The sequence below is a fragment of the Blastomyces dermatitidis genome (assembly GCF_000003525.1).
Source record: "Blastomyces dermatitidis ER-3 genomic scaffold supercont1.9, whole genome shotgun sequence".
Lineage (NCBI taxonomy): Eukaryota > Fungi > Ascomycota > Eurotiomycetes > Onygenales > Ajellomycetaceae > Blastomyces > Blastomyces dermatitidis.
The window spans coordinates 2,820,514-2,844,235 of NW_025544782.1; the positions used below are offsets into that span (position 1 = coordinate 2,820,514).

Below are 23,722 nucleotides of genomic sequence, written 5' to 3' on the forward strand. Positions count from 1 at the left end.
ACAAGGTAAAATTTATATAGCAAAGTTGATTTATTTTTTTAAGTTGATGATGATAATTTAATGCATAATAATTAGTAGAAGTTATAGTTTTATAGAGTTATCATTCATCTCTATTTTTCTCACATATTTTATCTTGAAATAATACTATTTCTATATTCTTTCTGTGTTTCGTTTGTTGCACGGCACTGTAAGAATGCAAAAGAGACTAAAAGTAAGAGAGAAGTAATTTATATAGCTAGCCAGTTGAGCTTGGAAATACATATAAAAAGAAGGCAAAGAAAATACAATGGATATCTGATATCTTGATGGTATTGACTGAAACTGGCATTCACACGTTCGCAATATCGCACGGAATTCTGTCCCACAAAAAAAGGAAAAAAGAAAGAAAAAGAATTTCAGACAATCTTAACAAAAGGTTACAATAATGATCAAGTCAATACCCGTATCGTATCATAATTGCCATTTGGAATTGCAATTGCACTGCAATGGTATATTTATGAAGTAAGAAACAAACCATAACAGACACGCACGCTGGGATGGATATAAGCTAAGATCTATTGCTACAAATCAACAGTTTGCATGTACGGAGCTTCGCTTGACTTCCTAAGTTCCAAATGATGACTCCACACCGCCCACAGATAGTGTTTTATCATCCTCTTTCTTGTTGCTCAATTTGTTGAAATTTCGTTTTCATTGTTGGTTGGTAACGTTGAAGGGGTGGGGGGTGGGATGTAGGGTGCAAAGGCGACTTTTTCTTTCGCGAGCTTCTGGGTGAATGGAAGCACGGTTTCTGTTCGTTTTCGGTAATTGATTTGATTTTTATTTGATTTGATTTCTATTATTATGTTTTCGGATCCGAAGGGGATAGATGAATGGCGCGGGGGCTAACACCATCGGCGTAGGTATCGGGCGAGAGGAGTTCTACTTTTGTTCAATCCCGACCCCGACTACGATTGTTGTTGTTGTAATTGCGTCGCTTTTTACCGGGTGAGAATGTTCAGGTAATCGAGGACGATAAGGGTCACCATACTGGAGATTTAATGTTAGCGTGGGGTCACCGGGCGGAGACGCAAGGTTTAAAGACGGAGTGGGGCGGGTTTCTTCCTCTAGCCTCTTTTTTTTTTTTTTTTTTTTTTTTTTTTTTTTTTTTTTTTTTTTTGGAAGAAAGAGGAATGAAAAAAAAGAAAGAAAGAAAGAAAGAAAGAAAGAAACAGATTCCAAAAAGTTAAACAGGGGGAAAACTTACGCGTGCGGTGCGATTCGAACGTAATACGTTCCAAACCCGCGATAGAATCTCAACCAGCCCTCATCCCTAATGACCTTCTTTGCACAATCGAGGACACCCTTGTAGGGAAGCTGGCCCGTCTTTGGGTCCTTCTGCTGTTTTTGCAATCGCGTCTTGATAAAATCAAAGGGGAGGGACATGAAACTGGCAAAGAACCCCGCGATGGCGGAGGCGGCGAAAGTTCGGTTCTGAGCCGATAAGTTCGTGTGTGCCTGCAGCTGCGACTTGGACTCGGCGAAGAAAGTCAATTGCCCAAAGTTCAGAGCCATAGCGCGCACCACGGTGGGTAAGGCCCCGGCCCAGAGGGCAGTGATACCCTCCGCCTTGGAAATGCGGGCTAGAGCGTCAATGACGGAGCGGTAGTTTGCTCTGCTTTCCTTTGGTTTGAGGCCGTCCGACTGCATACGGATTAGGGCTAGGTCAGCGGGGTTCCCGATCATGGCCGCCAGGCCACCAGCTCCCAATCCCGCTGCGGCGCGTTCGGCAAAGGTGACTTTCTTCCCCGCGGCGTCGGCGCGGGCTTTCAGGGAGTTCGCAAAAGTGTCGAAAAATCCCAGGCGGGCGGTGGTGTAGACGGCCTGTCGAAGCAAGCCGGCCGATAAACCTGTGTATAGGTCTAGGAATTTGCCTGAAGCTATGATCTGTTTTGTGATGCCTAGCGCTGTAGGACGGGGTCCTGTCCGGGCACCTTCGCCGGCGAGCTGCAGGCGCACCTTTACCATGTCAATTGGCTGGATGACAGCCGTTGCCGTCATACCGGATAAGCCGCCATTGATGAAGGGTAAGGCGGGGCGGATGTAAGGGTTATGGAAGAGGGGGGTGGATTGTTGAGAGGCATCACTGGCCGGCTTGGGAGAGGAAACAACCATGGCTGGCGGAGGGGATGAGATGCGCGTATATATATATATATATATATATATAAAGAGAGAGAGAGAGAGAGAGAGAGAGAGAGAGAGAGAGAGAGAGAGAGAGAGAGGAAGGGGGAAAGGGTTGGTCTGCTCCTTTATCTACCCTTCTTATATATGGAGAAGCAGTCAGTCAGCGTCAAGGAGGGGTATTGGTACCGCGATAGGGGAGCTTCTCCGAATGCCGCTACCCAAGCAGTGTTGGTGAGAATGACAGCAAGATGGACAGCCAGATGGACAGACGGGTAGAAGCACTGGGTTTGGATATGGGGATATGGTAGGTAACTCACGGTAGGGGAGGTTGCTCTCCGCACTGCAGAGAAGAGGAGAGGAGGGGCGGAGGGGAATCGGCGCAGGTGACGGAATCTCCCGACAGGTGACACCCCCCGGCACGGCACAGCACAGCAACGATGAGAGGATGAATGAGGGAGTAGCGAGACTGCTGTATCACATCAGTAGAAGAGTGGTGTATATATAATATATATATATATATATATATATATATAATACGCGCGCGAGAGAGAAAGAGATGAGTAGAGATGAAGTTGAGGTTGAAGGAAGGTTGAGGGGAGGAGAAGAGGCAGAGGCAGGCACGAATAGAAGCCGGGGGGAGAGAGACCAAGAGCTAGCTAAAGCTACCCTAACTTACCCTAACTACCAGAGAAGAGAAGAGGAGAGAACAGAGAACAGAGAATAGAGAGGAAAAAGAGAACCTTATTAGTTACGCTTCTTGATGACAACTTATTAGGGTAACTAGCCCTGGCTTGGAGGCTTGTTTGCTTTTTGTCCAACAGCCAGCACAAAACAAGTCGTGCGCGTGTAGTTAGTTATCTCTCCCTGAAACTATCTCATTGTCTTTTTGAATTAAAATAAATCATGGGATAAGACAGCAAGAATCAAGAATGTATCTGTACCCTCTGCAATAAGTACTTCCACAGTACGGAGTACAACAGAGTACAATTCCTCTCAAGCCAACGAACGAACAAGGCTGGACCAATGGACACAGTGCGGGGTAAGTTAAGTTAACTAACTATAAAAGCAGGCCATGATTTTGTACACGGCGCAAATTCCAAGAAACCAGCAAATCATGTAAGTTAACTTATAACAAACTAACTACATCTGTAACTATACATATAGACTGTATACAGATGGTAGTTAACTATTAGCAGGGAGATATATCCGATATCCTGGCTGGCTGGCTGGCTGCTTGTAATCTGGGTTATCTCTATCTCTTCTTATTCGTATTCCTTGTTTTGCTTTTCATTACTACATTCGATTAGTCTGTGTTCATTTCTTGAATAAATAAGTTGTAACTTACTTAATGATTAAGTTAACTAATAAGACTAATAAGTTACAATGATAGTTATCCTCTAGTTAGAGATGAGGTCCCCACGTCGTCGTCATAAACCAATTAAAATATCTTAATGCACACGAGCCTCTGTGTGCAAAGACATTGCAGAGCTAAGCTCAAAACAGAAGGCCCTGCAAGATTGATTTTACAGCTTATTATTAATAATAATAGAAGGGATAGAACTGTAAAAACATATAGAGATTCATTTTTCAGTGCAAAAGCATCAGCTAACTAAGCAAGGAAAAAAACAAAAAACACCCCACCCTGCCCTGCCAGCTCATATGTCATTCTCAAGAACAGTTTGAATGATCTGAAGAAGGCTTGTAATAGTTCTGAATTTGATCTTCAGAGCTGCATTCTCCTTGCACAGAGTCTCATTTTCAACACAAAGAGTCAAAATCTCAATATCATAATCATCAACTGACTCAACACTTATCATCTGTTTTTTCAAGGCTCTAGCCTCTGTATTCTCAGCTGCAGAGCACTTCTTAAATGAACTCTTCTTCTTAACTTTCTTTCTCTTTTTATTCTTCTATTTCTTTTCTTTCACTTTATCATTCTTCTTACTGACATTGACTATATATAACTATTAGTTAATTGTATTGAAATTGACATATTTTATATTAAAAAGTGACTCACTTCTATAATAAGAGCAGCAACTTTCAGTGCTATTATAATAATAACTGACACAAGCTTTATAACACTGATTCAGAGCATTGATACAGATGATAAAAGAGTCTTCTTCTCTGACACAGTGACTGCAGAGAACTGCAAAAACAGTATCACAGAATTATAGAAGAAGAGCTTTATAATTTGTATTGATTTTTATATTGATCTGACAACTCTCTCACAAGACTGACTCATGAGTATAGAGTAATTTAATGAGAGTCTGTAGCTTCTTTAATGACTTCTCAGACATTCTTTCAGTCAAATGAGTCAACAGTTAACTTAATGATCTAGAACTGACAGATACAGCAGAGACAGGCGCAGGCACAGACACAGAACTGAGAATGAGATTAACAGCTAATAGCTCAGCAGACTGAACAAGATTGTTGAGAACTGTGCTGACTGTTAGAATTGCAATTTTCATCATTTTGAGAATCTTACTTACAATGAATGTGTTTCAAGGTGTTATTTTCAGCTATAATAATAGCATTGATGATTTTTTGAACTTCTGATGAATTAATAGAGATAAATGACATGATTTCTAAAAAAAAAAAAAAAAAACAGCTGACAGAGATGAGAGATGAGAGATAAGATGAATTCTTTAAAGAGAAAGAAAACACTCTGAGATTCATTCACTTCTTCTCATACATGTGTTGACAGTCACAAGAATTCAATATTTCTTATCACATGATGTAACACAGATCTCAATAACACAGGCCTCAGAAGATTCTCAATCTCTCAGATTAAAAATGTCATTATATTAAATCTGAGCTGTATAGATTAATATTCAGATTGTTTTAATACCTTCTGTAGACTGCTAACTACTCATTCTCAGATTCAGTGATTATAATAGAATCAGCTGCAATAGATTTGTCAAATTCAATGATTGAATTCAGTGAATCTGCGAGCAGAACAGGTGAAGAGAATGATAGAACAGAGAATGAAAAACTTGCAGCAATGAAGAACAAGTGAATAAGCAGATCAAATGTGAACTATGAAAAAGATGAAATAAAGAGTGAATGAAGCTATATAGAATATAGATTAGCAGAGATCTATAAAAAGAAAAGAGATATAACTTAGTTATCTGTTGACTTTGATGTCTTGTATAATCAATCTCATGCATCTGCATGCTTCTGCTTACTTCATCATCAGGTCAGTGAAATCTGAAATAATCAAAGAGTTGTTCAAACAGAAGACCTTGATATATTTTAACCTGTGAAATTGCAACATATGTGAGACCAGCCTGGAATTCAGTCTTGGAAATATCAAGGACAGCCTGATCAAGTGATAATTCTTGAGATTTATAAACAGTAATGACATATGCAACTGTAATAGAGAACTGCATGTGGCTGCAGGCTTGGTTAATATGAGAAAAGTCATGACAGCTGTGAAAGATAGGCACAAGTTTAAGGTTCTTTCATTTCAAATAAGCAGGGCTGTCATATTTGTCAAAATTGATTAGCAGTGTAAATGAAGAATCTTGACAGAGATTCTTCACATCTGAACTTCATATAATATTATGAAGAGTCTCAAGAGCATTGTTAATAAGGCTGCAGTCTGTTCAAATATTCTGTAGAAGCATGATTTAACAGCTGATAAAGAGAGAAAGATTCTGATGAAGATTGTCAGCCTTGTCAGAATCTAACTGAGAAGTGTCTATATTAACATTTGTGGCCTGAATATTAATAACAGGTTGTTTACAGCTTTGAATAGCATTATTATTATAGATATGAACATGGCACTTCTTTGCATAAATGTGAATTGCATTCTCAAAGACTGAGGCTTCATGAGAAATAAGAGTCTGCACATGCTTTGAAAGAAACTCTCAATCATTCAGAGTTAACTGATCAAGATGAAGATTTTTCAAGATCTCATAGAACTGGCAGCTGATAGCATCTTCACTCACTTATTGTCAAATCACAGTAAGTTGAATGATTTTACTAAAAGCTAAGTAGATTTGACAGCTCTGAATGTCTTCTTTATAATCAATACACTCATTATAATAGAGTGAAGTTTGAAAAACAGATGAGAGCTGGTAGAAATCTTCACTGAGAATGACACTGAGATCATCAAAATGAGCATTCTTATGAGAGAATATGTAATGACAGGCCTGATTGATTCATGAGAGTTGCTGTAAACTAATCATTGACTTTTCATCAATTAACAGATAGTGAACATTCTTAAAAAGGGCCTGCAAAGATCAAAGATTTTGAGGATTGAGTGGTTCATATGGCATGTTCTTGTGTATGAAGAGCTGAAATAACACATGCAAGGTTCAAGTGTTAATGAAGTAAGCAGCTACATCAGTTAGTGCAGCTCAAATGATTGAGGTTGAGAGATCTTGAGCCTCTGCAAGATTTTGAAGAGTTGTAGACAAAATCATAATCAGGTAAGTTTTATCAGTATCATCTTCATCATCTAGATTAATTAGTAAAGGATTCAGGGACTCACTGTTAAGAATCTCAGTATAATGATAGAGAATAGTGTCATGAAAAAGGTGTTGATCAGAGTCTAGAGTCTTGAATGAGCTATGTTCATGAAGAGTAGTGTCTGTGAGAAAGTTGATCTTCATATTGTTTCAAAATTCTGTATCAAGGTTGATATAAGTGTCAACATGAGAGCTTCAATCATAGTTGAAATCTAAGAACTGATGACCAAGCTGTTCACAGTTTCAGGTGTTAATGAGGTCATCATTATCATGCTGTGAATTTTGATAAGTGAGCAATGCTCAAGAGAGATCAAGCTTCTCTTCATTATTCTGATCATCTTCAAACTCAGGTTCTGATTCTGGCATGTCTTCATCATAGGCATCAACTGAGTGATTATGAGAAAGACAGCAATAATTAAAGATCTCTGTAAAAGAGAGTCAAGAAGTGAGAAGATCAACAATCTTGAGATCTTCAATTTAATGAAAAGAGTGATAAAGAAGAAGTTTGACATGAGCATAGTTCTCTGAATCAGTTTTAAACTGATAAACAGGAAAGTAGATCAACACTTGAGATTTTATATGAAGATATCTCTTAATTTGATGACTGTGAGAAAAGGTTTGAAGAAATTCAAGAAATGAAAGATCTTCAAATTCAGTTAACTGCTGCTTATATTTTTTCAAAAAGAATGAATCATGTTGTAATTCACCAGATTCAAGAATATAGCTATGATGATGTTGAGATTTGAGCTGACAATCAACTGCAATTGACTCATGAGAACTCATTTATAAAGAAAGATTTAAAAGAAGATGATAAATCTTCTGAGCAGACTAATCATGCTCATCAATGAGCTGATTCATAAGTTTAACAACTGTAGAGAGCAGTGAGTGACTTGAACTGACTCTTGAAATCACTTATTGAACAATCTGATGATAGAATTCTGTGTCTGTTTCAGCCTTGACAATGTACTTAGACAGATAATCAAGAATGGCACAGCTGTCAGTGTAGAGAGCAATGTCAGTATTTACTAGCCAGCTAACTGTAATCAATCTGTTGTAGTTATTGAGAATTGAGTTATTATAACAGAGATGCAGCCAGTAATATCTACTACTTAAAGATTTGAGAATAGCACAGTCAGTTCAGCATTCATGTGAGAAGTGAAATCAGTAATGTAGATTATCAGTGACTCAGTGTTTATAAATACAGTACTTTTCACTACAGTGATGATGTTGAATATAATTGAGAACTGCAGATAAATGTTCAATAACATTCATCTGATCAGAATGACTGAGGGAAAGAAATAACTGTGTATCTTCAGACTGAGTGTGATTAGACTCAGAATTCTCAGCTGTAATAATGAGGCCTCAGTAGTTAGCAAAGGCTTGATAAAAGTCTTCATTTATGTCAAGTTTGGGATTCAGTGCATTCTTACATTAAAATACACTATGTGAGTGCACTGATCTGTGGTCTTACCACTTGTAATGAGTTCAGTGATCTAGGATTTTGAATTTCAGGCCTAGGATCTTTTCCTTGAAGATTGCAAGTTGTAGATGAAAGTAATGTATAACTATAGTGAGATAGTCATGAATACTATCTCTTACAAACTTCAACCTCTCAAGATCAGTGCCGCACTTTTAAATGATATAGTCAGAGAAGTGATGCATCAGATCATCTCAGTGATAATCTGCAGCTGAGAGAGTAAGAAATAGATGCAGAGATCTGATATTTTGAACATAGGCTTGTAGCTGATGATGTTTTGCATCTCAAAAAGAACAGGTTTCATGAAGACTCTCTGCAAACCATGTAAGTGAATTCAAAATTGCGGCAGATTGTGAAGTATCAGCAGTAAAAGCAGTCTACAGCTTCTCTAGAGTGAGATTCTTAATAAAAGAATCAGTTTGATTATAGAAAAAGCAGCCCTGATTATTAATCTATCTGCAGAATAGAGAATTGAAAAGAATATATTGAAAATGACTATAACAGGCAAAGCAGCTGTTATGATATTTAAGAAGAAACTGCATATAATCTGCAAGACTAATTGTTCTTTATCTAGAGAGAATGAATTCAGCTTTATCTTGTGAGAAAAGTGTTGAAAAGGCTTAAGAAAAGAGTAAGTGAGTGTTGTTAAACTCACTAAGTAATGTATTACAGATCAAAGGCAGAGTGAGATGATCAATCTGTTCTCACTGTAGCATTTCAAGTTCATGATGAAGTTGCTTAACTTTGAACTGTAAGATCAAAAGATCTGAAACATCAGAGTATTCAGATGAGATATTCAAGTTATCAAGATTCAAATAATTCTCATTCTCAATAACTGTCAATTCTTGCTTATCAAGCTCATGAAAAGGAATCTGATCAGAGACATCTTCATTTTCAGATAACTGATTTCAAGTCTCTTTGTCAATCACAATATTCTGATAACTGAGATGATTTTTACAGAGATAGGTTAGTCATTGAGTAATAGCTTCTTTACAAATTATGAAATCTCAGTGAAACTGATATTGTAAGCAGAGATCTGTATTTGAATTTAAAGACTTCAATATAATAATATCAAGATTCTTAGAAAGAAGTAAGAGAGTGTTATAAACACAGTCAGTATCTCTAAGAAAGTTAATAATATAATCTTTATACTTATACTGATGTTCTCTGACTTGACAGATCTCAATGAAGACATGTATGTGTGAAATTAACATCTCTTCAATCTGACTGAGAACAGGAAGATCTGAATCAAGATTACTGAAATTAAGATTATTCTCTTAAGAGAATAAAAACAGCTTATCAGACAGCTGTCTCAAATCAATAGTATGACAATGAGTATAAATATCATCTTAAAGATTCATTCTGAACTAGTGAATTTGACAACAGCTACAGATCTCTATCTGTAAATCTTCAAGTGCATGATGAAATTTCTGCATATACTGTCAATTATCAGAATTAACAGCTGAATCTGTAAGATAAGTAGAACTCTGAAGATTCATTGAAGAGTCTGAGACAATTACAGCTTATAACTGATTATATTTCTGAAGAATTATAAGAGCTTCTATATTTGATGTATCAATTAAGCTTTTGAGTCATATAGAGTGCTGAAATGTCAAGAGACTGTTAACTCTTCTATTAAGTTAATTAATGAACAGATCTGCAGAGCTCTGAGAAACAGAGCTTTAAGAAGTTAAGAGTAAGAAAAACAATGTAAAAGATGTCTGCAGTGAAAGCATGTCTGTAAAAGTGAAATGAGATTGACTTGAAAATGAGTTGAAGAGTGACACAGATAATTGATGAAAGGCTGAAGAGAGATCTGCAGAACTGAGAGATAAATTAATTATCAAAGATAGCAGCTGCAGTCATTTTCTCAATTGAGTTAAGAATGAAGTTAATAAGAGATGTTCTCTATAATACCTGATAACACAGTGAGCTCTTTGAATGACAGTTTTCTTTTTACAGACTGCTGTCAATGAAGACATATCAGAACTATGAATCTCACAGTGATAAAACTTAATCTCAGATAACATGTCTGTTTCAATAGACTGTTCACAGGCTTGAGAGACTGCTGTTAATTGTATGAAGTGTTAGCATGTCTGAGATGATGAGAGAAGTTCAGGCTCATTTATCACAGAATCTGTGACTGTAGAAAAATCTGATTTCACTGCATGTATCTGTTTACAGTTCTACACAGTGTAAAGAGATAATCAGTGATAGAAAAGATGTAATAAGAGAAGATTACAATACCTGAGTTCTCTGAGTGTGGCATTGAAGACAGACAGCTGTAGAAGTAGTAGAATGCTGTAAAGAAATGAATTGGTCAAGAGACTGGTTTTGCAAGCAGCGAACGCAGGCTTTTGACACATTATCCATTCTTGAGAATCTATGAGAGGTGGTTGATCAGATGCATTATCTATTCAAGAATCTGTACAGAGTAGGTAGTTGATGAGATGCGTGATCGATTATTCAAGGATCTGTATTCAAGAATCTGTACGGAGTAGGTAGTTGATGAGATGCGTGATCTATTATTCAAGGATCTGTACAGAGTAGATGGTATGGTTGATGATATAATTGATGAGATGAAAGATGAACGCGTTGTGGGCGTGTAGAAGAAGTCATAGTGCAATGTCACGGGATTGCGCTTCGCTTAATTCTACACCAATCAGTGGGCTGTATTCGCGCCAAGAACCCCAAAAAGGAAATTCTCCACTTTTAATGACCAGGGTTTTCATCATATATTTGCTTCGCTTCGCTCCGCAAATTATTAACTAGCTCAACCCATATACAATAGCTACAGACCACAGGCTCAAAACGGCCCCATCCTCCTTTGCTCCCATGGATTGTACTAATGTTAAATAGCTCCCTCTCCAGTTGGCTTTCCTTTCTTTACTTGAAACTTAAAAATACTTTGAAGGGCAGGGAAATGCAACGTAACGTAACTAACTAACTTATATATTAACTATTATTATTGCTCAAGGAGAACTAGATTTCAGGCACCACTGCAGATTCCCCTGGCGATAAACCATGTCCGCTACGCACCGTATTCAACCAACCCATGCCTACGCAGTAGATAGCAAACCAAACCAAACCAAACCATTCCTCCCCTCCTCCCCCCTCCTCCCCCCTCCTCCTCCTCCCTGAGGAAAGGAGAGGTGGGGGTGGAGTCCAGCTTCCCGCGCCTAGCTTGGGCACTCCCTGATCCCATCACCACCCCCCCCACCCGAACAATCCCCGTGATATTCCCGATCCTTTTCGTCCGAGTCGGGGCCGAGCTTGTATTATCATCATTTTCTGTTGTTTTTTTCTTTTTTCTTTTCTTTTTTTCTTTTTCTTTTTTTCTTTTTTTCTTTTCTTTTTTTCCTTTTTCTTTTTGCATCAACCTTTCCGTTGGGAAACAAGTTAAGGGGAATTTCGTCTCTTCCCGTGCTACCGCTTTGGATGTTATGTTCCAGGCCCTGACCCCGGCCAGAGAGAGGCCAGAGCACCCGCAGAATCCCTTTGCCAATTGCCAATTGGCAATTAATTGGTTGGGATATGGATGAGAACCAACTTGTTGGAGAGCTTGGGGTTCTTCTTTTCTTGTTCCACTAACTACAAAACTTAAGGCGTGCTCTTTTTCTTTTTCTCTTTTCTCTAATTCTCCCCTTTATCTCTCTCTGGTTATCTTAGTTGACATGAATAGTTAAGAAACACACTCACATGTCATTTCCTGTTGATGTTCTGAATAAATAGTTATCTAAGACTGGTTGGGGGTGGTGATGCCGATGGCATTGATCTCATAACTACACTGTGATCACACAAACTCTGTTTGACTCTTTTTCCTTTTTATTTAAGAAAAGAGGGGAAAACCTATTCACAATAAACACTCTTTGCTTTCACTTCAACTGTTGGTATCTCAACAAAAACATCCTCCCTACCCCAGCTCCTTTGATCTCGTCCCAGACACAATGAGCATGCTTCCCTCAGACCCTTTGATCAGCCCCTGAGACGGACCAATATCTGCCACGCATATTTCCCGTGAAGGTTCAATGGACCTTAGTCCGGTATTAATTGACATGGCTGGCCTACAGTGTTCCGAACGCATGCATAGCATGCCTGTGCAGCAAGATATCAGACAGATGTTCCTTGCCTGCGACTGCCGCTGCCACCATCCCACCATCCCACCAACTCAGCACTCAGCATCCCATCATCATCAAGGTTCATTGTTGGATATCTGGCGTCGAGAAATGTCGCGGTGTTGCAAAAGCCTCCAAAACTCCGCGAGCACACCGTCTCCTGTGGGGCCATCGACAGCCCTGGATTTCTTTTAGCCTGCCAGACCCCAGCATTGATGTGGGGAGATGGGGCTGTACGCGCTTCTTCTATGACTTCTTCGTCGGAATATGGAATATGTCCTATTAGACAGAACATTGGGAATTGGGTTGTTTATGTTTTCTCCCTCCCTCCCGCCCTCTCCTGTCCTGTCCTGTCTGTACGGTGGTGGATCGTAACGTATGCTTGGTGGTGGTGTGTGTGCGTGAGAGAGGGAGGGAGAGAGAGAGAGAGAGAGATCAACCGCATACCCCATTTCATCGGAAGCCTTTTGTTGTTCTTTGGAGTGCGTAATGATGTGGTGTGGTCTCCCCCCCCCCCCTAATGTTCTCTTTCTTCTTTTCCAGGTGCACCCCCGGAATAGAAACTAAAAGAGAGCAGAGGACGAAAAAAAAAAAGGAGAAAAGAAAAGAAAAGAAAGAAAAGAAAAGAAAAAAAAGAAAAAAAAAGAAAAAAAAGAGAAAAAAGAAAGAAAGAAAGAAAGAAAGAACAAGGGAAAACCTCCGGCACGGGGTAAGTTACTATACATGTAACGCAGGGCTCCCGAATTTGATGCAGTAGTCGAGGCGCTGTAAATGTGGTCGCGAGGCAAGAATCCGTCAGACACATGTGTTTTTTCATTCGCATTCGCGGCGTATCCGCCCCCCCCCCCCCCCTGTTTCCCTCCTTCGCCAGGGGATGGTCTAGTGGTTACAGAGGAGAAGGATGGGGAAAATGATGGGAACTTTTCCACTTCCAGATTTGAGAACTTACACCTGGCGGACAGCACAGCGGTTCCTCAATCGTTGGGAGGCATGATCCGCCGCCCTCAGGATCCCGGCCTATTCGATGTAGAACTAGAGTTAGAGAGAGGAAAGGCATCGTCAGGGTCCCACGGATCACAGATCTTACTTACACATATACGCCCAAACGGCATTCTTGGGATACATCTGGGGGAAGGAGTTGCGGCAGCAGAGGGGTTCGTAGTACTGGGAGCATTGGGGTTTCGATGGCTGTGGTATTGGGTGTAGTAGCAGCGTGGCGGTTGACAAGTGAGCAAGGAGGAGGTGGAGGAGGAGGAGGAGGTGGAGGAGAGGAGCAGTGAGAGCAGTAAGAGACAGCAGTGATGGGATCATCTTTTGGTTTTTGGATTGAGAAGAGTTAGGATGGGAGTGATTGAAGCAATAGATCTGATCTCAACACTTGGCCTTTTCTGATGGCGTTTAAATATGTATCCGTCCCTCCGTTGTTTATTATTGTTTGCTGTGTCGTGTTTTTGCATCAAGGCATTCATTTCAAGGAATTGATGTTTGAGTATTTAAACAAGCTACAACAATCAAACAAAGAACAGCTTGCTGGCCCGCAACAACCAAGAGATCTGGAATATAATAGATGACCACAATACAAAGCCCAAATCAGGATCCCGCGGAGGCATATTGGAGTACGTACGGAGGACAGACAGATCATTTCAACACGAGCATAGCCAGGGATCGGCTCGTTTTCCCTGCAGCAGCAGAGATTCTTTAAATTGCGAGCTGTAAATAACTAATAAATAACTACTTCCCGCGCTCCCTGTCTCTTCCCCCGTTTCCGCGGTCGGTCGGATTAAATAACTACTCCGCAAGGTAACGTAACTATCTCGGCCAGCCACACTCTGAAGCTCTGTTCACAACACAATTGCTTCCTGGATATGGCCACGAGTCGCTGGAATACCCCAATGGACTGACTCGCTTTATTCCGAAGTACTGTACATGTACTTGTACATTAGTATTACATAGTATGTACGTCGTACCTGTACCTCAATTTAATCAAGCATGAAGGAAAAGCAACGAGAAAGAAAGAAAGAGGGAAAAACAGAAGCTATGAAACATTTGTACGGCAGCCTATAGTGACATTTGAGTCAAATGGCTTTTGTCATGTTTTTCTGCTGTAAATTGTAATTACTTAATTCCACTTATAGACAGGCACTCATCAATAGAAATTTATATGAAAGTTTGTCTGTCTGCAAGCATTGTGCAGGTCTTCTACCACCCACCTACCACCATCACCACCAGAAAAGTATAAATAAGTAGAGAATATATGAAAAAAACAGAATGAAAAAAAGAATGAAGATTTGAAGATTGATCTGAGTTATACAGACTGAAGAGCAGAGCTGAGTATTTAAATATATTTAATGAGATGTATATAATGTCATATTACATTATTACAGTGTTTTTTTGCATGAAAAAGTTGATTTTTCTATAATAAAAGAGAAGCTCTGTTTGATTATAAATTGAATGAATATGTGTGTGTGTGTGTGTACATGGTAACACTTAGTATAAAAAACATCAAAAATACCAATTTGACCCAAATGTCACTATAGGCTGCCGTAATTAGAGTCTAGACTTTGTTCTATCCGTCATCTCCCCAGCTTGAAGTGCTGCTAGCGTTAGGTAAAACTGGCCCAGTAGTTAAATATTTTAACTGGAATAATACATTCTGTTCCATAGAGCCCACAACTACCGAATAACAATTTTGTCCTTGACCATGTTCGGGCCAGATTCATCTGAGGTTGAGACACGCAATTCCCGATTCTGATGATCCTTCTTCCCCCGCCCACCCGCGGTTCCACCGGCGGACAGCTGAGTAAATGTACGTACAGGACATACATACATAGACCCCTCCCTCAGAGGCGGTTGTGTCTACAACGCACACAAGCCCGCAGCCGACATTGTTGACATTGCAGAATGAAATTCGGCAGCTGGAACATGCATTCCTCACACCGATGGCGTCCATCTATACGTTGCCAGCGGCCGAGGTGGAAGCAGTCATGACGTTCCCGAATCACCGCGACTGCCCGATTCACGTCCGCAGGTCTCACTGGCCCATCTCCTGGTCTCTGTTCGCGGAGAGCAATCTGCTGACCCCGTTCTAGGAGCCGGTCATCATCCCATTGCTCGCACTTGCAGTTCTTCCACTCTGCTCCGCAAAGGTAGCAGAACTCCGCACGGCATCGGCAGCTGGATGGATGGATGGATGATGCATGTTACGTTAGTGGTGGATGTTGCGAGGCTCTACGCTACGGGGTGTAGGTTAGACTTGGGGGGTAGAAACATACGTGATATGATAGCAACCAGTCCTGAGTTCAACCACACTGCGGCATCTAAAGCACTGCTGCCATTTCTCTGTCTGGATTAAATCTAGAAGAGCGTCCTCGGATTTTTCATCGGCACACGGCCCAGAATGCGCGGTCTTTTTACAAAGCACGCAGGTAGTATGCTGGCAGGCCCTGCAGGTCGCAACGTTGAGTTCAAAAGTTTTCGCAGGCAGGTATATCGAGCAAACGGGATTAGAGCAATACGTGCGGTTGGCATCGTTGTGTTCGACCAATTTCTCCTCAAAACGCTCTGCCAATTGCTTCCCCAGGAATCCGCAGGCTTGGGACAGAGAAATGGGTTCACGACAGCAACGGGGCGGGAACAGCGATTCGTCGGAAAAGGATTGCTCGAACAGGGTTCTGACGCATTTCCGACAATAGTAGTGGGAGCAGGAGGTTTCGATGATGTCGAAGAAGACCTTGGACTCCATGCACGACGTACAATCGAATCGAGCTATTTCAAATTGAGCTCCATCGACCGCTCGCTGCGAATTATCAGCCCGTGACGTAGTTTTGACCTCGAAAGCTTCGCTTTTGGATTCTTCTTGAAAGCCCTCCTTATCATCATCGCCATCGTCGCGAGACCCATCGATATTGAACTGGGAAAACCTTTGGAGCGTTTTCTCGTCCAACTCCCGCCTGCCTCGCCTCTGTAGCCTGGGCACGTGCTGCCCATCGACTCCTCCCCCCAGGTTGAGCGCCATTCGTCTATCATTTATAGCCGTGTCCTCTTCCTGCGCAATGGCAACGATCGCACGCTCATCCTGCTCCACAGCTCTGCCCATGCTCTTTGCCATTTGACGATCGCTAAGGAACACTAGGCCTTCTGTAAGCTCCCCCTGCCATAGCTGGAGCGCTAGTTCTGCGTCGTTTGCCGCGCCTTCAACTTGCTTGCCCTTGCGGTTTTCAAAGGCTTCCGCAACGTCTTGTCGAAGTAATTCCACTGTAAGGGCAAGGGATTGATCATCCATCGTGGGGGGGGCCGTATGGAAGGTGACCGGATGGAAGGTGACCGGATGGACAGTTGAATGAATGGGAAGAGAAGTAAGTGTTCCTGTGGGTATATTAAGAGAGGAAAGTTTAGAACGTGGATAATGGCTAGAAAAGCCTGCTATCTAGCGACTCGCGAGAATTAAATTATTAGATTTATTTCCCCTTCATTGTCCTGGCTGGTGTGTTTTTCTGTTGCGTTGTGTTGTGTTATTTGCATTCTCCAGATGCAAATTGAGGCCTCCAAGTATGCACAATCGCCAACGAGCACTCCCCCATTGCATGCAATCCACCTGCAGCGTTTGATATTTACGTGTACTGGGACGAGATGCATCAGCCAATTGTATGTACATACAGTACATACATATACATACATATGCAATACCCCTGCACAGTCCCGACTTCTGTTTCCTGGTTAGCTGAGTAGACATGGCGCAGGCAGGGAGAACAAACGGAAAACATAGTTACCACTTATTAATAAATTGCTGCTCGTTTCCTTTTTCCTCCTTGCACCATCCGGCCGTCCAGGGCTCTGGGGCATCTTTCCCAAGACACACCATAACATACCACAGCGTTGAGGAGACGAGATACGTGATGAGGGGAACATCCGCACTCGGTGAAACGAACTGGATTAGCCAAGACCTGGCTGCCTCGCGGGATCATTTTTGGTGAAATTCTAGTTATCTTGCGAGAGACGGGAGGAGAAAGGAGAATTTATAGCAGTTAGGTCCAGATTAGTTGAACCACACTGACAGTGGCTACGCTTACCTATTAGTACTCATTTTTGTAAAGGGAAGATAAGACACAGTTATTTACCCCTTGAGATGTAGAATTGATACTCGATTAAATAGGATAAACCAATCATCTAAATAAATCTGCAGCTACTCCTTAGCGAAGATAAAAAACTTTTTTTGGCTTCTTATGTCCTAGTTTGCAAAGGACGAAAATCTCAAAATTCTAACAACTTCAATCAGTTGAATGGACTGTTCATTTATTTTATTTTATGAATAAATACGCAGGGCAGGTATGTAACATTTACGTATATATATATATATATATAGACAAAAGGAAAATCAAGGAAAAAAAGGAAAAGGAATAGAAAGGAAAAAGAGCTGATGCAAGAAATATCAAACTGAGAAAGAAAAATAAATAATAAATAAATAAATATATATAAATAAATATATATATATTAATGAGAAAATAACAAGGTTTAAAGGTGGGTGAAAGTGGAATAACAAAAGGAACCGTTTGAAACTAGGAAAATGAAAAAAAAACCAAAAGAAAACTTTGGAATCATTAACATGCGCACCAAGGGAAAAAAAGGGAAAAAAAGGGAAAAAAAGGGAAAAAAAAAGACAATAAGAAGAAGGATGGGGTAAGATTTGGGATACAGGGTGTGTTGCCCCCAGCACCATTCTATGTAGGGCTGAGGGGGAGAAGGATGGCTTTTTGCAGCTACCTCTGCCTCATCTTCATTCTTCATTCTTCATTCGTTGTTATTTTATTTGCTCCGTTCTCTTTTGTCCTATTCTTTTCCCGATATACACGGACGGAACACGTAGAGTTGGCTTGTATTTATTTCCCTCTTCCTTAAGGAGGAAAGGAAGCTTAAGCTAGGAAGTGCAACCCTTTTCATAGCAACAACAAGAAAGAAAACCGGACTTCCGCGAAGTGTACTTTTCTTTTCTGTTTTTTATATTTTTCTGGTTTTAGTCCTGGATCCTGCTCCTACTGGAACACTTTCCGCAACTTCTGCTTAAACAACACTCTCCTTGATTGTTTCCGTTCTAGTCAAGCCGTATTCTCCCTTGTAGTCGAGGGCTCGGCGCCATTTACCTCAACGGCAGCCTTGGCAGGCGATGGCACAACAGGCGCAGCGGCGATAACCTCCTTGGTAGCCTCATCCGAGTACTTCTTGAAGTTCTCATTGAACAGCACAGCGAGCTTGGTCACTTCACTCTCGAAGGAGGTCGAGGCGGTCCAGCTCTTCTTGGGGTTGAGGAGCTCGCTCGGCACGCCTGGGCAGGACTTGGGCACGTAGAGGTTGAAGACGTCATAGACTTCGTACTCTGCCTTGGCCAGCTCGCCGCTGTGGATGGCATCGAGGATGGCGCGGGTGTATTTTAGCGGGCAGCGCTTGCCGCCAGTGGTGGCGCCGGCGCCTACCCAGCCGGTGTTCAGGAGCCAGGCGTTGGCTTTGTGTTGGGAGATCTTATCGGCGAGCATGCGAGCGTAGCGCATGGGGTGGAGGGCAAGGAAGGGCTGGGCGAAGCAGGAGGAGAACGTGGCTTGAGGCTCCGTGACCCCGTCTTCAGTGCCGGCCATTTTGGAGGTGTAGCCGGAGATGAAGTGGAACATGGTTTGTTCAGTGTTCAGTTTGGAGATGGGTGGGAGAACACCGCGGGCGTCGCAAGTAAGGAGGATGATGTTCTTGGGGTGTTCTTCGGCGATACAGGGGATTTTGGCGTTTTCGATGTATTCTATTGGGTAAGCACTACAAATTCTGTGTTAGAAACCTGAAGGAGCAAACGGTAAGCCTTTTTTTATAAAGTCCGAACATACCATCTGGTGTTCTCAGTGAGGGTGGAATCATCATAGTCAACAACCCGGGTTACGGGGTCGAAGACGACGTTCTCCAGCACAGATCCGAAGCGGATTGCGTTGAAAATATCTGGCTCCTTCTCTGCGGACAAGCCAATGCACTTGGCGTAGCACTGTAACGAAAAAGGAAAAAAAAAAAAAAAATTAGATAAGATAATCACAATATCACAGGTGTAAGAGGGTAACGTACTCCTCCCTCAATGTTGAAGACACCGCGGTCACTCCAGCAGTGCTCGTCATCACCAATCAGAGCGCGCTTAGGATCAGCAGATAGGGTAGTCTTGCCAGTTCCAGACAAGCCGAAGAAAACAGTGACATCACCATCCTCGCCCTGGTTGGCGGACGAGTGCAGGGTGAGCACGTTGTGCTTGACGGGCATCTCGTAGAAGAGCACGGTGAAGACACCCTTCTTCATCTCGCCGGCATACTCAGTACCAAGGATGACCATCTCCTTTTCGGCAAAGTTAATGGCTACGGAAGTGGCGGAGGTCATGCCCTCAGTCCATCTGTTTGCGGGGAAAGAACCGGCGTTGTAGATGACGTAGTCTGGGTGGAAGGACTTGAGCTCCTCGCGCGAGGGCCGGATAAGCATGTTGCGCATGAAGAGGGCATGGTAGGCACGGGCGCAGACGACTCTGACGCTGATTCTGTAGCGCTCGTCCCAGCCGGCATAGCCATCGATGACATAGATGCGGTTTCTGGTGTTGAGATAATCGACAGCACGTTCTCTGTTAATTCTCCAGACCTGGATGTTTTTATTACTGTCAGGAAGATATTCATAGCAATTTTATGCAGTGGTGCTTCAAATTGACCAATCGGAAAAGGAAGAAAACAAGAGGGAATATTGACGTCATAGAGACACGTGACCACGCCCCACCCGGATCGACAAGGGCAAAAACGGCGAACGCCAAAGTGCGGGGAAACAGTGCTAGCCAAGAGACAAGCGGCTGAAGAAGGGAATTACATAACAACAACAGAGCAGAAGCAACAGCCAGGCGAGTGGAGTTGACGCCGTGGTTGTTGCAAGGGTTATCATGCAGGGCCGAGGGATCGGTTTTCCTGGGCAAAAACGAACCACCCGAAAACGAAAACCGCCATTAAAAGAAAAAACAAAAAAGAAAAGAAAAAGAAAAAAAAAACAAAAATTAATTTAAAATTAAGGAGTGCCTACCTCTGGCGACATAGGCTTGTTGACAGGACCCCACCAGATATCCTTCTCAGATGAGGGTTCTTTTACAACTCTCTTGTCGAGGGGTGATCTGCCGGTCTTTGCGCCGGAGTAGGCAGTCAAGGCACCGCTGGAGGTGATGGCGGTGCCGGTTTCGTAGACCAGAGCATCTTCGTAGAGAGAGGCGACGGCAGGGTTGGCAATCTATTGTTATCAGTTAAGAATATAGAAACAAGTGATAGGGTGAGTGATAAGAAGATGAAGGGGGGTTTTTTTCTCTTACAATTGAGACGCGCTCATAGTCGATGTGGGCAGTTTCGTGGAGTTCCTCCTCGAGTTCTGTGTGTCCTACACCAGGCCTTGGAGACATAATCGATCGGTTAGTTACTGTCTTGTACAAATTTTCATCTTTATACAGCTCAAATTAAGGTAAAAACAAAAAAGGAATTAAACATACTGAACACCACTGGGATGCAGCGCAGTGCGGTTTACCGAAGCGGCAACCATGTTTTTAAGAGAGGTGGACAGGGAGGTGGAGTGGTAGTTGGAATGCTGTTGCTTCGCCTGTAGCTGCCTGGCAAAGTCGGAGAAGTCGGAGAAGGGAGCGAGATTGGGAGGGACGGAGGTAGTAGTAGTAGTAGTAGTAGTAGTAGTAGTAGTAGTAGCAGTAGCAGAAGAAAAGGGTTGGATAAGGGGGCGAGAAGCTGGAGCTGAAGTTAAAGAAGTTGAAGATGATGGTAGAGTGGGAGCCGACGAAGGGGGGGCATCCGGGGGTATATGAATGGCAGCACGAGTAGCCGTGGATAGGGGAGTAGAGCCAGTAGCGTCTGCGCCCGAAGCGGAACCGGAAGCCATGCGGGCGGCGAAGAACGGGAAAGCAAACGTAAATCGGCGAAAACACGCAGTGGTAATATTAATGCTACGAGGTTTATTTGACGACGGTGCCCGTGGGTCCGGGATGGGCGAGAGGGTCTTAGCACTGTTATTACTACGCGTAGCAGTCGGGTAGCAGGAGTAGTAGTAGTTGTAGTAGTACGCAGCGTAGTAGTAGCAGCAAGAGGAGTAACAGGAGTAATTATAGCGACCACTAGCGGGACTGTTCAGGGTTAGGAGCTGGCGATTGTTATTATTATTGGCAGACGACAGCGGAACTGGGCAGCGGAGGCCGGTAGAAACAGAAAGAGAAAGACGAGAGACATAGCAGCAGCAGCAGCACCCGCTGCGTAGAGTGTGGCGCATAGCAGACCGAACCAAGCAGCAGCAGGTGCCTGACACCCGGCAGGGTAAGGTAGAAGGTAGACTCAGACTGGCGCAAATCCAATCAGAATAATAGCAGACAATCCAACAATCTTCTCGATGGCAAACTCTTTTTTTTTTTTTTTTTTGTTCTTGGTTGGAGTCGTTGTTGTGTCCTGTTCTTGCCTGAGCTCCACCACGCCCGGGAAATACCGGGTGGGTGAGTCCCCGCGAGGAGGTTGTAGTAGGATAATACTATTGAATAAGTTACAATCATAATACAAGAGTACTCCGTAGTTACAGAGTGAGTTATAACTATATAGTCAGTAACGTTCACCTTTAACTTACGAGTGTTACATGTATTACTATTGTATGTAAATGTAAATGTACATGTACATGTACTTGTACATGGACTCAGCTCTCTCTCCCCCTTTGCTCCGTGCGCCAGAAAGCCAAAAAAGAGAGCCAGCAACCCGGAACCGGGCCCAAATGAAATCCCCGTGCACGGCGGCTGAATGGTCCCGAGTTCTCCCGATGCGATGGCCTGGGCATAACAATACGCCGTGGAATGACGACATGGAACTGAACCGAGTACGGAGTACAGTACATCCATAATAGTTGATATTAATAATAATGTAGAAGAATGTGCCCCTCAATCCAGATATCTCCCAAGAAGATTACATCTTCCTTGTCCTTGGGGAGGAGGGAGGCCCTATCCTGTCTTATTGCTTCCGTATGGTGATTCCCTGTTCGCTATTATTTAATATTATTCCTCATCGATTCCGACGGTCGCTAGGTACATGTTTTGTATACATGTACATGTATACTTATTACTCTATAAGCCGCTTCTAAGCATCTGTATCAATGTCTCTTGGTTACTTACAACCACCAGCTATATCCGAACATTGAAGATCAGACTCCCTATTAAATAAATACCGCATTTCTTTGTAAATTCTATGGTAATCTGTTTCCATCAGTAGTACTACAGTCTCATCCTTGTCTCAGCCAGGAACTTTTTCGTTTTCTTTTCCTTACTTTTTCTTCTTTTCCCCATGCTCTATATCACATGGGGATTTGTTCGTTTCCACTCACTCTCCGCGCGGCAATCCGCGGCCCACTGAAGGTTTTGCGCCACAGCCTTGCTTGGCCCTCGGGAGACTTTGAAGGGGGGAAGGGAAGGCTATAAGAGAAAGGGGCCCTACGATATTCGCCACATCAGAACAATTCGTTGCATTTCTAGGTTTCAAACTTGCCTGATATCCATTAAAAAAAGGACGCGTATATACTTTACTTGGTCTTTACCTGGTTTTATTCGGAGTGTCATAGTAATTCCAAGGTTGCTGGCCAACAACAGTAGTTTAGAAATGTTATTGTTTGACAAGAATCTTCGGGAGAGCTTTTGGCGTCTTTCTTTCAGGCATTTCATCAGCCAGAGCATTCCTATTCTCTTGTTGTTCTCGGTTACAACTAATAACTAACTTAACGAAACAAAATGTAACTACTCTGTAGTTATAAGCTATGAATAGTTCTGGCTTTTCATCATGTCACGTTACCCGGCGAGTTTTCCAAGGTTCCATGTTTTCTTTTTTCGTTCTCCCGCCCTTCTTTTTTTTTTTTATTTTATTCCCCGGGTTTTCCCCGGGTTTTCCACTGTCTGGCCTCCCGCCCAGCCTCTAGCGGCTTCAAGGTGTTCAGCCGGCTTGAGTTATTTATTTATTATTTGGCCCAGTTCAGTCTGATCCAAAACCCAGCCAGCCCAAGGCCAGTCCAGTCCAGCCCGCTGAGCAAGCCCAGTAGTTAGTCAAGTCAGTCAGTCACCTGCAACGTCGCAGTCCAGTCATCAATTGACAATCCCAATCCCCATTAACAATGATCGATCGTCTTCAAATTCTTTTTCAGCCAAGGATATCCCCCCAGCCGTTGGTTCCCGTATTCTGTCCCGAGCTTGGGGGTGAGTGGCGGCCTTCTTCTTCTTCTTCTTCTTTGCGAAAACAGAAATGAAAACAGAAATGAAAACAGAAGTAGCTAAGTAGCGAGGTGCTGTGATGTTCAGCAGTCGAAAGAGTGGATAAGTGGGGGGATGGGATGGGTGATATGTCACGTCACCAGTCATTGTTGAAGTGTCTCTCCGGAAAATATTGCCCTTTACGTATTATGACTCAGTTTTTTGTTTTTGTTTTTCTTTTTCT

The 23,722-nt window shown here is 42.4% G+C and overlaps 5 protein-coding genes across 8 annotated transcripts; all 5 read right to left on the reverse strand.

Annotated features, from left to right (window-relative positions):
• Nucleotides 1–18: 18 nt before the first annotated feature.
• Nucleotides 19–2,203, reverse strand: BDCG_07790 (mitochondrial 2-oxoglutarate/malate carrier protein). The gene is made up of 2 exons (XM_045423570.1): nt 1,247–2,203; nt 19–1,029 (listed from the first exon to the last, which is right to left on the reverse strand). Exons 1-2 carry the CDS (start codon nt 2,152–2,154, stop codon nt 981–983), a joined length of 957 nt encoding a protein of 318 aa, XP_045278947.1. The 5' UTR covers nt 2,155–2,203; the 3' UTR covers nt 19–980.
• Nucleotides 2,204–6,524: 4,321 nt separating this feature from the next.
• BDCG_17638 (uncharacterized protein) lies at nt 6,525–6,779 on the reverse strand (the record flags this gene model as incomplete). Its single annotated transcript, XM_045426731.1, has 2 exons — nt 6,525–6,625; nt 6,659–6,779. The coding sequence occupies 2 exons, from the start codon at nt 6,777–6,779 to the stop codon at nt 6,525–6,527; spliced, it is 222 nt and encodes a 73-aa protein (XP_045282289.1).
• A 6,096-nt stretch (nt 6,780–12,875) lies between these two features.
• On the reverse strand, nt 12,876–14,270 carry BDCG_07791. 3 transcript variants are annotated; one of them, XM_045423571.1, is made up of 4 exons: nt 13,852–14,211; nt 13,319–13,538; nt 13,177–13,244; nt 12,876–12,992 (listed from the first exon to the last, which is right to left on the reverse strand). In XM_045423571.1, the coding sequence occupies exons 1-4, from the start codon at nt 13,867–13,869 to the stop codon at nt 12,945–12,947; spliced, it is 354 nt and encodes a 117-aa protein (XP_045282290.1). In that variant the 5' UTR covers nt 13,870–14,211; the 3' UTR covers nt 12,876–12,944. The 3 variants fall into 3 exon arrangements, with proteins under 3 accessions (XP_045282290.1, XP_045282291.1, XP_045282292.1); XM_045423573.1 differs by having other exon boundaries at nt 13,319–14,211; XM_045423572.1 differs by having other exon boundaries at nt 12,890–13,244; nt 13,319–14,270.
• Nucleotides 14,271–14,683: 413 nt separating this feature from the next.
• Nucleotides 14,684–17,325, reverse strand: BDCG_07792. 2 transcript variants are annotated; one of them, XM_045423575.1, is made up of 4 exons: nt 16,997–17,325; nt 16,903–16,932; nt 15,500–16,846; nt 14,684–15,401 (listed from the first exon to the last, which is right to left on the reverse strand). In XM_045423575.1, exons 3-4 carry the CDS (start codon nt 16,507–16,509, stop codon nt 15,068–15,070), a joined length of 1,344 nt encoding a protein of 447 aa, XP_045282293.1. In that variant the 5' UTR covers nt 16,510–16,846; nt 16,903–16,932; nt 16,997–17,325; the 3' UTR covers nt 14,684–15,067. The 2 variants fall into 2 exon arrangements, with proteins under 2 accessions (XP_045282293.1, XP_045278948.1); XM_045423574.1 differs by having other exon boundaries at nt 15,500–16,932.
• A 6-nt stretch (nt 17,326–17,331) lies between these two features.
• Nucleotides 17,332–23,582, reverse strand: BDCG_07793 (phosphoenolpyruvate carboxykinase (ATP)). Its single transcript, XM_045423576.1, has 7 exons — nt 22,787–23,582; nt 20,755–22,731; nt 20,581–20,656; nt 20,301–20,501; nt 19,320–19,874; nt 19,091–19,242; nt 17,332–19,022 (listed from the first exon to the last, which is right to left on the reverse strand). Exons 2-7 carry the CDS (start codon nt 21,534–21,536, stop codon nt 18,320–18,322), a joined length of 2,469 nt encoding a protein of 822 aa, XP_045278949.1. The 5' UTR covers nt 21,537–22,731; nt 22,787–23,582; the 3' UTR covers nt 17,332–18,319.
• Nucleotides 23,583–23,722: the final 140 nt, after the last annotated feature.